This window comes from Sminthopsis crassicaudata, chromosome 2 (genome assembly GCF_048593235.1).
Source record: "Sminthopsis crassicaudata isolate SCR6 chromosome 2, ASM4859323v1, whole genome shotgun sequence".
In the NCBI taxonomy this organism is placed as follows: domain Eukaryota; kingdom Metazoa; phylum Chordata; class Mammalia; order Dasyuromorphia; family Dasyuridae; genus Sminthopsis; species Sminthopsis crassicaudata.
This window is the reverse complement of record NC_133618.1, coordinates 660,741,951-660,754,728: the sequence shown is the minus strand read 5'-3', so window position 1 is coordinate 660,754,728 and position 12,778 is coordinate 660,741,951. Positions and strand designations below refer to the sequence as shown.

General features: G+C 39.3%; 1 protein-coding gene across 4 annotated transcripts in view; it reads right to left on the bottom strand.

The window, feature by feature from the left end:
* Nucleotides 1-12,444, bottom strand: part of EDC3 (enhancer of mRNA decapping 3) — a 54,162-nt gene extending 41,718 nt beyond the window's left edge. The window contains exons 1-2 of one of the 4 annotated variants that reach the window (XM_074296980.1): nt 12,024-12,444; nt 5,731-5,912 (exon numbers count right to left, since the gene is read on the bottom strand). In XM_074296980.1, the coding sequence (XP_074153081.1) occupies nt 5,731-5,894 (164 nt within the window). In that variant the 5' untranslated portion in view covers nt 5,895-5,912; nt 12,024-12,444. Of the gene's footprint in view, nt 1-5,730; nt 5,913-9,597; nt 9,625-11,606; nt 11,626-12,023 lie in introns of those variants that run through there. The other 3 variants (XM_074296982.1, XM_074296983.1, XM_074296981.1) reach the window with 3 other exon arrangements.
* Between the last annotated feature and the right edge of the window lie 334 nt (nt 12,445-12,778).

The following is a 12,778-nucleotide window of genomic DNA, read 5'->3' as shown; positions in this document are numbered from 1 at the left end:
CTAGCTGTGTGACCCTGGGCAAGTCACTTAACCCCAGCCTCAGAGAAAAAAAAAAAGAAAAGAACCAATTCTTTCATAGTAGATCATCATACATTCTTGCTGTAATTGTGTACAATGTATTCTTGGTTCTGCTTATTTCACTCAGCATCAGTTCGTGTAAATCTTTCCAGGCCTTTCTAAAATCAGCTTGTTCATCATTTTTTTGTAGAACAATAATATTCCATTACTTTCATATACCACAACTTGTTCAACCAATCCCCTAATTGAAGGGCATCTACTCATTTTCCAATTCTTTGCTACCACAATAAGAGCTGCTACAAATATTTTTCCCATGTGGGTCCTTTTCCCTCCTTTATGATTTCCTTGAGCTACAGACCCAGTAAAATAGCACTTCTGGGTCAAAGAATATGCATAGTTGGATAGCCTTTTGAGTATAGCTCCATATTGCTCTCTAGAATGGTTGGATCATTTCACAATTCCACCAACAAAGTATTAGTGTCTCAGTTTTCCCACATTCCCTCCAAAATTTATCATTAACTTTTCCTGTCATCTTAGCCAGTCTGAGAGGTATGAAGTGGAGTCTCTGAGTTGTTTTAATTTGCCTTTCTCTAATCAATAGTGACGTAGAGTATTTTTTCATACAACAGATGGCTTTCAATTCATCATCTGAGTGGATAGAGTACCAGCCCTGAAGTCAGGAGGATCTGAGTTCAAATCTTGTCTTGGACACTTTACACTTCCTAGCTGTGTGACCCTACGCAAGTCACTTAACCTCAATTGCCTCAGCCAAAAAAAAACCAATAATAATAAAGAACAACAATTTTAGCATCTGAAAATTGTTCCTACCTTTTGACCATTTATCAATTGGGGTTTGACCTGTATTCTTTTAAATTTCAGAAATGAGACCTTTATCAGAAATACTGGCTGTAAAGATTTTTCCCAGTTTTGTACTTCCCTTTTAATCCAGTTTCTGTTGTTTTGTTTGTACAAAACAATTTTGAGTTCATTTTATCTTTCATAATGTTCACCAATTTTTGTTCATAAATTTCTCCAGAGATCTGATAGGTAAATTATCCCTTGTTCTCATAATTTGTTTATGGTATCATCCTTTATGCACAAGTCACGTATCCATTTTGACCTTATTTGGTATTTGGTATTTGAGACGTAGGTCTATGCCAAGTTTCTGACATATTATTTTCTAGTTTTCTTAGCAATTTTTGTCAGATACTGAGTTCTTATTTCAGAAGCTAAGTTTGGGGGTTTATCAAATACTAGATTGTTACAGGTCTTATTGTGTCGTTTGTATTTAATTCACTCCACTCACCCATCACTCTATTTCTTAACCAGTACCAAATGGTTGCTTTATAGTACCAGTTTTAGGTATGGTATTGCTAAGCCATCATCTTTTAGGTGAAATTGTCATTTTTATTATATTAGTTCAGCTTAGCCATGAACAATTGATATTTTCCCAACTGTTTAGATCTGACTTTGTGTGAGAAATGTTTTGTAATTGTGTTCATATAGTCCTTGGGTTTGTCTTGGCAGGTAGACCCCCAAGTATTTATTTTGTCTACCGTAATTCTAAATGGAATTTCTCTATTTCCTGTTGATGGTCTTTGTCAATAATATATAGAAACGTTGATGATTTGTGTGAATTTATTTTATGTCCTGCAATTTTACTAAAGCTGTGAATTGTTTCCAGTAGGTTTTTGAATGATTTTCTAGAATTCTCTTAACTACATCATCCATAAAGTGATAGTTTTATTTCCTCATTGCCTAGTCTAAGTCCTTTAATTTCTTTTTTCTTATCATGAAAGCCAGCACTTCTGGCTTTATAGTGTTGAATAACAGTGATGATAATGGGCATCCTTGTTTCACTCCTGATTTTACTGGAAATGCATCCAGTTTCTCTCCATTAAAAAGAATGGTTTTAGATAGATACTGCTTATTATTTTGAGAAAAAGTCCCTTTATCCCTATGCTCTCTAGTGCTTTTAATAGGAATGGATGCTGTATTTTGTCACGTTTTTTTCTGTATATATTAAAATTATCATATCATTTCTATTAATTTTATTATTGATATGGTTGATTTGGTAATGATTTTCCTGATATTGAACCAGTCCTGCATTCCTGGTAAAAATCCCACTTTGACATAGTGTATTACCCTATTGAGAAGTTGCTGTAGTCTCTTTGCTAATATATTATTTTAAATTTTTGCATTAATATTCATTAGGGAGATTGTTCTGTAATTTTCTTTCTCTGTTTTGGCTCTTCCTGGTTTAGGCATCAATGCCATATACCATTTTAAGGATGACAACATAAAAAAGAAAACTTATTAGTGTATTGGTCATATCTTAATACATATTAATAAAGACAAAGAGTTTACTGTATCTTTTTTTTTTTTTAAAGTAAAACTATATCCATGGATTGAAATAAATATAAAAACTGTATATTGTGAGTTTGGGAGGTCCCTACCATAAAAATGTATGCAAATTATTAAAAACAGTTACAACAACAAAAAAAAAAAAAACTAGTGTACAAGGATGCTGCCTTATTTGTAAAAAGGTTCTCAGTAACTTGACTGAATGTCAGAGTTCTGATATATCTTCTGTATTCTGGTTCAAATTCCTTTTCTTCTTAAAATAAAATATATGGAATTGAAATGTTTATGTAATAAACAGTTCTATCCCTTTGCCTGGAGGTTAGTTCCAACCAATCCAAATTGAATAAAACAAACATCTTGAGATGACTCATCAGAGCAAAGAGAAGTTCAAAGGGGATAATGGTCACAACCACAGTTCATGTTGCCAGCTGTGGTTGGGCAAAGAGTTACATGGGGTGGCAACATCTAGTTCAGCAACATACTGAAAAACAAATGCCAATTAACTGAATAAGAATTTCTGACCAATTTAGAAGATTCAAAAATAAAAAATTACAATAAATTGTATATAAGGGGGTATAGCCCTTTATCAAAACTGTGAACTCAATTAAGATGATGGTGGCAATTATATTCCAGATCCCAAGTGGTTTTCTCTCTTTCCTCAGGAAATTCTTCATCTGGTATACCATTTTCCTTTCCTTCCCAATTTCTGCCCTTTTACTAAAAGCATCTATGAAAATGCTGCTCTCTCTTCTGCTATACACAAGAGTTCCATTTCTCTGATGAACTCTGTATTTTTGGCTTGTTCCACATGTATTGTCCAGGCATCAAGCACTATAAAACCATGGCCCTGGAGGAAGTGGATATCTCAAATTGTGAGGAAGATCTGAGGTTCATTTCATTGGAACTTTAAATAAAGTTCCATTATCTGAGAGCTCTGCCTCAGTGTTTTTCCTTTCAGATTCTACTCTTTCCAATTTTCCTCTTTCTACAGAGGGCATCACACTCCCTCAGTAACCGAGGCTCACAACCTTAGCATCGTCTTAATAATCATATTACCCCATATATCCAATTTATTGTCAAATCTTGGCCTGTCAAACTTTATGACATCCTCATATGTACTTCCCTTCTCTACAAGAACAGCCACCATCATAGCACAGCCTTTACTACTTCATATTTGGCCTACTGTTCAATAGCCTTCTGGTTGGTCTCTTTGACTCAAGCCTTTCCCTATTCCAATCCAATCCAATCTCTGCTTACCTACCAAAGTGATTTTCCTAAAGTGCTAAGCCAATCATATCTTCCTGCCTCCAATTCAACAAACTCTAGAGCTTCTTATTACCTCTTGTCAAATATAAAATTCTGCCTGCCTTTCACAATGTGGCCCCTTTCTACCTTTCCACTCTTTTTTACAATTTATTCCCTTGTAAGTATTCTGTGATTCAGCCACAATGGCTTTCTGGCTTGTTCCTCACACACAGCACTTTTCTCCAAACTCCAGGTCTTTACTACAGGACTCTTCCATCTCACTTCTGCTTCCTGGCTTTCCTGGATTGTTTTAAGACTCAACTCAGTGATAAATGTGGAAATATGTTTAGAAGAATTGCACATGTTTAATCTATATTGGATTGCTTTCTATCCAGGGGAGGAGGAAGTGGGGAAGGAAGAAGGGGAAGGAGGAAGAAAAATATAGAACACAAAGTTTTGCAAAGATGAATGCTGAAAACCATATTTGTTATTGGCCAGAATTTGAAACAAGGTACTAAGTGGAATTGAGGAGACAATTGTTAAATGTAGTTTAGCACTGATTTAATCCTACAACAAATAACGGTTTCCTAGTGATATAATGATTGGTGTACACTCAGTGTGGAACATATAAGGGAGAAGCTCTCAGGGCCAAAAAAGAGACAAGCGCACTAGAAGCTCTCAGAGGCTGAGACAGATTCATTCTGTCGTCCACTTTTGTGGTGGCTAGAGGCTGAAACACAAACCCTTGGAAGTTGGGGAGATTCAGAAGCCAGAGAAGGCAGGCAGGAGCTCAAGCTGTCGGAACCAAGGAGAGATAGGCCTCCAGAAAACTAGCCAAGCCCCAAGTGAAGGAGATAAGACTTTGAAGGAAACAATAAAGGATTTGGACTTTAACCCCTAGCTACTTGTGTGGTGATTACTGAACTGAAACTCCAGAGACCCCAAGAAAATTTCAACAGAGAACATTACATTTTAGAGAGAATATTACACATATTTGTGTGTATTTTGAAAAAAAATAAAAACCTATTATTTAAAAAAAAAAAAAAAAAGACTCAGTTCAAATCTCAGCTTCTGCAAGCAACTTTTCTTACCAGGCGAACTCCTTACCCTAGTGCATTGTCTCTGAGATTTTCTTTTATTTACAGCTTTCTATTTTGGTATCCCTCAAACAGTATAGTATCTGGTATGTAGCAGATATTTTATAAATACTTGCTAAGTTGCAATACTCAGAGAGTAAGATACCACAATTTATAGATGAGGACAGGCTCAGAGAGCTTAAAAGATTTGCTCACAGTCACAAAGCTAACAAGTGGTGAAGTTAAGGAACAAATCCAAGTTAAATAATCTTTTGTCCACATTTCACTCAACTTGAAAAAGTTGAAAAATAAGAATAAAATGATAAATTGAAAATGGGAAAGAAAACTTCTGAAATATACTCATTTTAACTATATTAATCAAAACAGTCTACTGGGTAAATATATTTTAACTATGCCATTTGTCTTTTGTTAATAGGCAGTAGTGTAGTTCCTTGTATAAGATACATAATTTTCAGGTAGAATGACAATACACGGTTTTAACACACTGGTCTTTGGGGATAAACTGCAGCAATAGCCCACATATTTACAATACACTAAACTGTGCATAAAGAAGAAGAAACTTCACCCCAAAATCAACAAGAACCACATCTGGGAAAGAAAAGGAAAGGTAGATATATATAATATGTACAAGAGATGGAAAGAAAAATTCTAGACAATAAAGATTATTTTGAAACAAATATATTAGAATAACTTCTTATTCTACTTGTATTGCCGAAAGTCAAATAATACACTGCCAGTAAACATTTCAATTTTATAGCACATGTATGGAAAACAAATAAGAGGCAAATCCTATATACAGTATAAGAAGAAAACACACCGAAAGCTCTTGTCCCTAGAAGGACCTTAAGTATTTGTTGAACTGAATGGCCTTTGGCACAGAAGCAATCCAAAGGCACTAATCATATTATAGAACACCAAATATAAATAAGATCTAGGTTCAAGTTCTGTGGTACACTGTTGTGACCAAGAAAGGGAGGGAGAAGAGTGGCCTTGTAAAGATACTTACCTGAAGGTGACTTCTGGCACTAAACATTTCACTCCATTGTGGAAAGGTCGGGTCAAGGAAATGGTCTGGCTGACCTGGTCCACAGCTGATACTCTTCCCTGATAGACTCCCAAGCTGTCCCCACAGTTGATAGATACAATACTGCCCAGCCAATCAGAAGCCATGTTTCTGATATGGGATCACTATAACAAAGAAGAGACAAAGAATTTTAAAAGAAATTCAAGAAGTATTCCAGAAGGCTGGACACTGGGCAAATATTAACTTTTAATAAATGGGTCCTCCATCCTTTTAAGGGAGCTAATGGATAACTCATCACTAAAAACATTTGGGTTGTTTTTTTTTTTCAAATGACACCTATAAATAGTTGAAAGAAACTTGAACTTAAAAATCAGGAAGAGAGCTTGGTTCTCTGTAACTAACCTCATAAATAACTCCAGGCAAGTTATTTTATCTTTTGGGGCTTTACTTTCTAATTTATAAAATAAAGGAAGTGGACTAGATCAGAGGTGTCAAAACACATGGCCTATGGGCCGCATGTAGTCTATTATACTCAGAAGTAAGGTTCAAACCATATTACATTGTAACTGGAAAATATCTATCAAAAATATAACAAAACAGAGATAATATTCAATTTAAAAAATAAATTCATATTAGCTGCATAGATTCTTAGCAGTCCCCACTTCTACTTAGTTTTAAACCACTAGGCTAGATCATCGCTCATGTACCTTACAGAAAGCAATAGAATCTTCCTCTATAATCTTAAATCAAATCAACAGGATAGGAAACAAATTATAACATTATTCAGGACAAGTTCATTAGATAAAGTTTATTTGTGTACCAGTTTACAACCAAGCAATTCTAATATAGCTAATACAGCTGTCACAAGTCTATCTCAAAGACAATTCATAAAGAAAAATCTATCTTTTACAACTCCCAAGAGAATGATCAACTTGGGATCAAGTTTTTCTTAAAGAAAAAGTTAAAATCTCCCCAAAAAGGTTTTTCAATAAAGAAACACATCCTTTGTCAGGACATAATAAAATTTTCACAAGTCCAAAAATATTTTTAGATCTTAGATTCAAAGTTTGTTAAATGGTAACAAGAAAAATGTCAGGAACTTAAAGATTGGTTTGGCATTTCCCACACAATGGGCAATACATGGAACCACAAATGGGATGAAAGATAATCTCACTGTTTAAATCATTATTTTGGAGGCATCTATATAAAGAAAATATAGAAAAAGTGGTAAGAAAATGAATCCAAGAACTCTAAAAACCTCCTGTGATACAACTACCATAAAGCAAGTGAAAAGGCCTCTAGCCAAAGCCAGCAAGCAATCCACTAACTTGTACTAGTCACAAACTAAGTAATTATAACCTCCATTCTTGGCCTTGGAGAAGAGAAAAAGAAGGCACCTTCTTTCTTTCAGTTGGGGTGGGAAACCAGGAGTGGAAGATGTTGACTAAGTTGGTCATTTTGTCAACTGATTTTGTTTATCAATTTTTATTATAAATGAAAGCATATCAGGAAATGACTATGATAGCAAAACAAAAGACATAATTAAAACTTTTTGAAAATTTTAATGTTAACAAAAACACTAGAGAGCTTCTCAATCTTTGCTTAAGGGCATAAAAATTTTTCACATAGATAGAAGAGAACGCTAAAGATGAAGAGAACAATGTTATTCAGACTAAGCAAGTGCCAAGAACTAGGAGGGAAGGAAGAAAAATAAAGGGATCTTAAAAATAATCTAATTCAAGCCCCTTGTTTGAAGGTGAGGAAATAGGGGGCAGCTAGGTGGCGCAGTGGATAGAGCACCAGCCTTGAATTCAGGAGGACCTGAGTTCAAACCTAGTCTCAGACACTTAACACTTCCTAGCTGTGTGACCCTGGGCAAGTCACTTAACCCCAGCCTCAGGGAGAAAAAAAAAAAATAAGGTGAGGAAATAGCTCTAGAAGAAAGGAGAAAGTGGCCAATCTCTCCACTGGAGTCCAAACTCTCAACACTCCTGATTATATACCTTGAGCATATGGCAGTTCTTGGACAGGCCAGCAAATGCTACAAAAGGAGTTACCAAAATAGAGATTTTGGTAAACTAAGATTTCCTGTTGATATTTGTGGTCTATCATACTTCTTCCCCCTTACCCCACAACACTTTCTTGACAAGCTTATTTTGACACTTCCACAGGCAAAACTATGACATAACATAGTAAAATATAAAGAATAATAATTGGGAAATTAAAAAACATAAGGTATTTATTTCTTTTTTATTTATTTTATTTTTTGTTAAGGCAATTGGGGTTAAGTGACTTGCCCAGGGTCACACAGCTAGAAAGTGTTAAGTGTTTGAGACCCATCATTTCTTTTTTAAAAGAAAATCTGTTTTTATAGCCTTTTATAGTATTAAATGTTCTTATCATTTGCACAATGAAAACTTATTTTATGTGAGTGATAATAACACTAACATTGAGAAATTTTTATTATGGGAAGGAAAAAGCTTTTCTTCCCTTCCTATTTTCCTCTAAATATGAAGACCAATACCTTATTTTATCCTGGTATTCAGTTTTTTTTTTCTTGTCTCTAATTTCTTTTAAGAAAAAGCCACCTCTATTTATGATGAACCCTAACAGTAGATTGAAGTACACTTTTTTTCACTTTTTTTTTCTTGCCTTGTTTGTGTTTTCTGTTACAATAGTGAAATATATTTTACATGACTTCACATTTTTAATAACTGATATCATCATTTGCCTTCTGGGGAAAAGGAATAGATGGGAGAGCATTTGGAGCTCAAATTTTAAACAAATGAATGTTAAAGCTATAATTGGCAAGTATTTAATGAAATAAGTAAAAAAGTTACTTTAAAAAAAAAAAACGAAGAAAAAGCAAACCACCTCAAAATATGATCAGTCTAAGCAGATTTTAGTCCAATTGTTTAAAATTATACTTTCAAATATCCACTTTATGATCGCTACTAAAGCATTCTCTTTTCTGCAAATGCCTGTTTCCAGTGCTTCAGTCACATCACTAAGCATTTATGAAGCACCTTTCATATACCACTCACCATGCTAACTACTAAAGATACAAAGACTGTGAGCTCTTGGAGAAGAGGAGCTGTTTCGATCCCAGAACTTGGAAAGATATGATGAACCACAATTAGTCCAACTCCCTCACTCTACAGATGAGAACTGAGATCCATGGAGACTTTCTCTAGTCACTTACTAAGTGGAAGGGTTGGGATTTGAACCTGGATCCTGACAGTCAGCTAGCATTGCTTCCACCAGACTCTGTGGTCAGTCAGACAGCAATCTACCACTTATCAAGGTCATCAGCACTAACTCCATTCCAGTGTGTCAGTTGGGCTTTGAACTTTCCCCTGCCATGCTTAAACACAAGGACTCCACAGGAATCTACACGTCACTACAGGCAGTTTTGGAGGAGTACCTGGAGGAAACTCAGGGAGGACAAAGAACATGCAACTACCTTTATTGTTTCAGCAAATGATAGACCTGCCTTCTTCTGTGACCACCTATTGCCAGGTACAGTTTCAGCTGATGGTGATACCCTAATATAAACACTCTCATTGGGTAGAAAGAACACACCCAAATCACTAACACACTTGCTAAAGAACACGCATCACAGGAATAGCATTACTTGTAAATACTACAGGAATCAAAAAGAAAGATTCCTGTAAACTTCAGGAGTCATAAAAGGCTGAACAGAGAAAGTAGGTGAATTTCAGTTTGAAGACTAAGTTGACTTGGAAGGAGGGTCAAATTCCAAGGTAGGGAGAAAACATGTGCAAAGCTGGAGGTGGAAATTAGAAAAAGTAGGCCCATGTTACTTGATAAAAGTGTTATTACACTTACATGGACTTGATCTACAGGCTGGTTGCATTCACCTGTTGTACACACAAGTAGAGAGACAGAGGTCAATAATCTAACATAAACCTTGAATGGGAAAGAATAAGGTCTTAGTCCTGATACAGATGAATTCTAGACAAGCTCACTACTGATAAGAGGGGATCCGAGTATAAATTAGATATAAGAAATCACATCCCGAATCTTCCATTATTGTATCCACTGATGAAATGAAACAAAGCATATGGAATACTTTGTTGTTTATTTTAAAGTAGTCCCATTCTTTTCTAATCTAAGACACTACTTCAAAGGCTACAAAGTACTCAAGTCCAAACCCTACTTTTTAGCAGGAGTAATTTTAGAAAAGATACATGTTACAAACAGTAACAGAAACTGTAAACCCAAAAAGACCGAACCTCAGGGTGGAAGCCCCTAGTACTTGTGTAGTCTATTCAAAGATCATGGAAGTCACAATTCATTTCTTCATCAAAACTAGGACAAATATTTGACCATGTGACCTCTGTTTTCAAAAAATTTCAGGGGCTCCCACTATCCAAATGGAAAAGCATAATCTCCTCACCAGGCATTTACACCTTCCAATCTTGCTTCTACCTGCCTTCTCAGCTTTATTTCTACAAGAAATCTACATCCTTGGGGCAGCTGGGTGGCCCAGTGAATACAGCACCAATCCTGACGTCAGGAGGACCTAAATTCAAATCTGATCACATACACTTAACAATTCTTGGCTGTGTACAGACTCTGGGCAAGTCACTTAACCCCAACTGCCTCAGCAAAAAAAAAAAAAAAAAAAAAAAAAAAAAAGAAATCTACATTCTAGCGAGACCATTGTTGTTTCCTTCACTTGACTCTCCCTTTCTTCTCCACTGCATTTACTGCCTCAGTATCTGGCTTTCTCCAAGACTTTATGTGCCATTTCTCCCAAAGCCTTCCACATTGTTTCTACTCCCAGAATTCCCTTGCTCCCTCAATTTGCCACTGTATTTATTTGTGTACACATCCAGTAAGTAATTTGCTGAGGACAGGGCTTGTTTCATTTTCTTGAACACACTAGCTCTTCAGGTTTATTGAACCGAACAAGCAGAACATAATTAGCTGCATCATCTTGAATTACCAAGGATTAGAACCCAGAGACTTGCTCCTGTATTTATAATATATAACAGTGGTCTTCTTTGGAAAAAGTTATGAATTTTCCACTCATCTGGGAATGTGTTTTTCTGGCTCAGAAAAGGATGATATGGTGAACTTCGTTGGTTCTGGTTTCATAGATTCACAAACTGTAAAAACCATATCTTACAATGGGCTGATATCTGACTGAGATGCTTTAGAAATCATTGTAAGTCCCACAGTTCTCCCCTCTGAGGGCCAGTTAACTTTTTCCTCCAAAAAGGAAATCTCATTCTCACTGAGAAAACCTATAATACGGAACTTTTAACAGGGCTTACAGCCCTTCCAGATCACGAGAATGACAACAGAATAGTCCGCCACTGATTCTCTTTAGGAGTAAGTGCATACAATGCAGCGGGCGGTGTCCGGGGCTGGGGGAAGGACCCAATCTGAATCTTAACGGGCCCCTGTCAAATCCAAACCCAGGTCTGAGGAGTGTCAGACCCCGGCCAGATTCAGCGCCCAGCTTAGTCCCGCCTTTAATCCCAGAAGGGGCTTTCTAAGAAAACGGAAACGTGTCTTTCGGGATTTATTTCACTAGCGAGGAGAGGGCACGAAAGAAAACACAAGACCCCCCCCCCCAGATGTGAGCCCCGCTTTGGAGAGGTTTCACTCTAAGAGCTCTGGGAGAAAGGGAGAAGGGGGCTCCTCCCCCCTCCACAGGTGTTAATTTCACAACTTTTCCTCCCAGGTCGGTGACCAGCCCATCCTCACAATGGGGAGGCCTCCAGGGTAGGAGGGAAGGGGGTTCGGAGAAGTCCGCGTGGCTCAAGATAGGAGGCCCTGGGCCCTGGAGGGTCTCTGGCTCCCTTCCCAGCCTCCAGGCCCCTTACCCCAGGCATCCCTGCTCAGCCACGGGGGCGCGGGCTGCTTGGCCTGCTAAGTAGGGAGAAAGAAACTTAGCAGCCCTAGCCCCTCCCTCACAAGGAGAAGTGAACACTGACGGTCCAGGAAGGGCGGCCGCCCCCCACATCTCGCAGCTAGACCCAAGTCGGAGCCCAAAACTCCGGCCCGCGCCCCTCCCCCCGCAGCCCGGCCCGCGCCCCCGAGGCCTCGGCGGGAGGCAGGTTTGGGTCGGTACAGTCGGTGGTTCCCGCGCGGCCCGCCCGCGCCTAAGGTCCGGCCGCGGCGCCGGGCTGGGCCGGGCCTGGGGCCCGGGCGGGGGGAGCCCGCAGGGCAGGGAGGGAGGGAGGGCTGGAGGGAGAGCGAGCGGAGGGGGCCGCTGCCTCCGCGCCGCCCCACACACTTACAGACCCCAGCGCCGCCGCCGCCCGCCGCCGGCCGGAAGTGTCCCGGCGTCCACACGCCGGCGTCATGTCGTCACATCCTCCGCGTCGCCAGAGCAACCGGGATCAACGGCTGCCTGGGAGTGGGCGAGGTGGGCAGCCACGTGGGAGGCCGGGGGCGGGCCCGGCGCAGTGGATTCAAACTCTATTCCGAGTCACTCTTCCATTGCCTCAGTTTCCTAATCCATTCAAAGGGCGCCATAACTTCCCTGCATAACCGTGGGAATCAAGTGGGAGACGATTTGTGAGGGAATTCCCGTGTCCCCCGTACAAGCGGGACTTGTGGGAAGCCTTGGAACCGGTGATGAGGGGGCGTCTCCGGGGAAGGAAGAAGGGATGGGCCGGAGCCGCCGGTCCCGAGACGGTCACGGGACCTGAAACGTACAGCGGCGAGGAACCCACAGTGACAAAGGCCCCAAACCCAGCTTCGAGATGTGGCGGGGAGGGAGGAGGGGCTGGATGCTGCTCTGGGGAAGGCGGCCCGGGCCACTAATGTCCGCTCGCAGGCGCTTCCTTGTATCTGTTCTAGGTCCTAGACAGAAACATAGTTACTGTATTATGTATATTTATGCAAATATGTTAATATGGAGGGTGCACGCTTGTCTTAGAATATACAGACATCGCCCCGGCTGTGTTCGCAGGAACCATGTCAGTCCTTCAGGAAGATCCTGGAAGGCGGCTGTTAATATTAGGCCCGCTCTCGGGCCTGCTCCTGACAG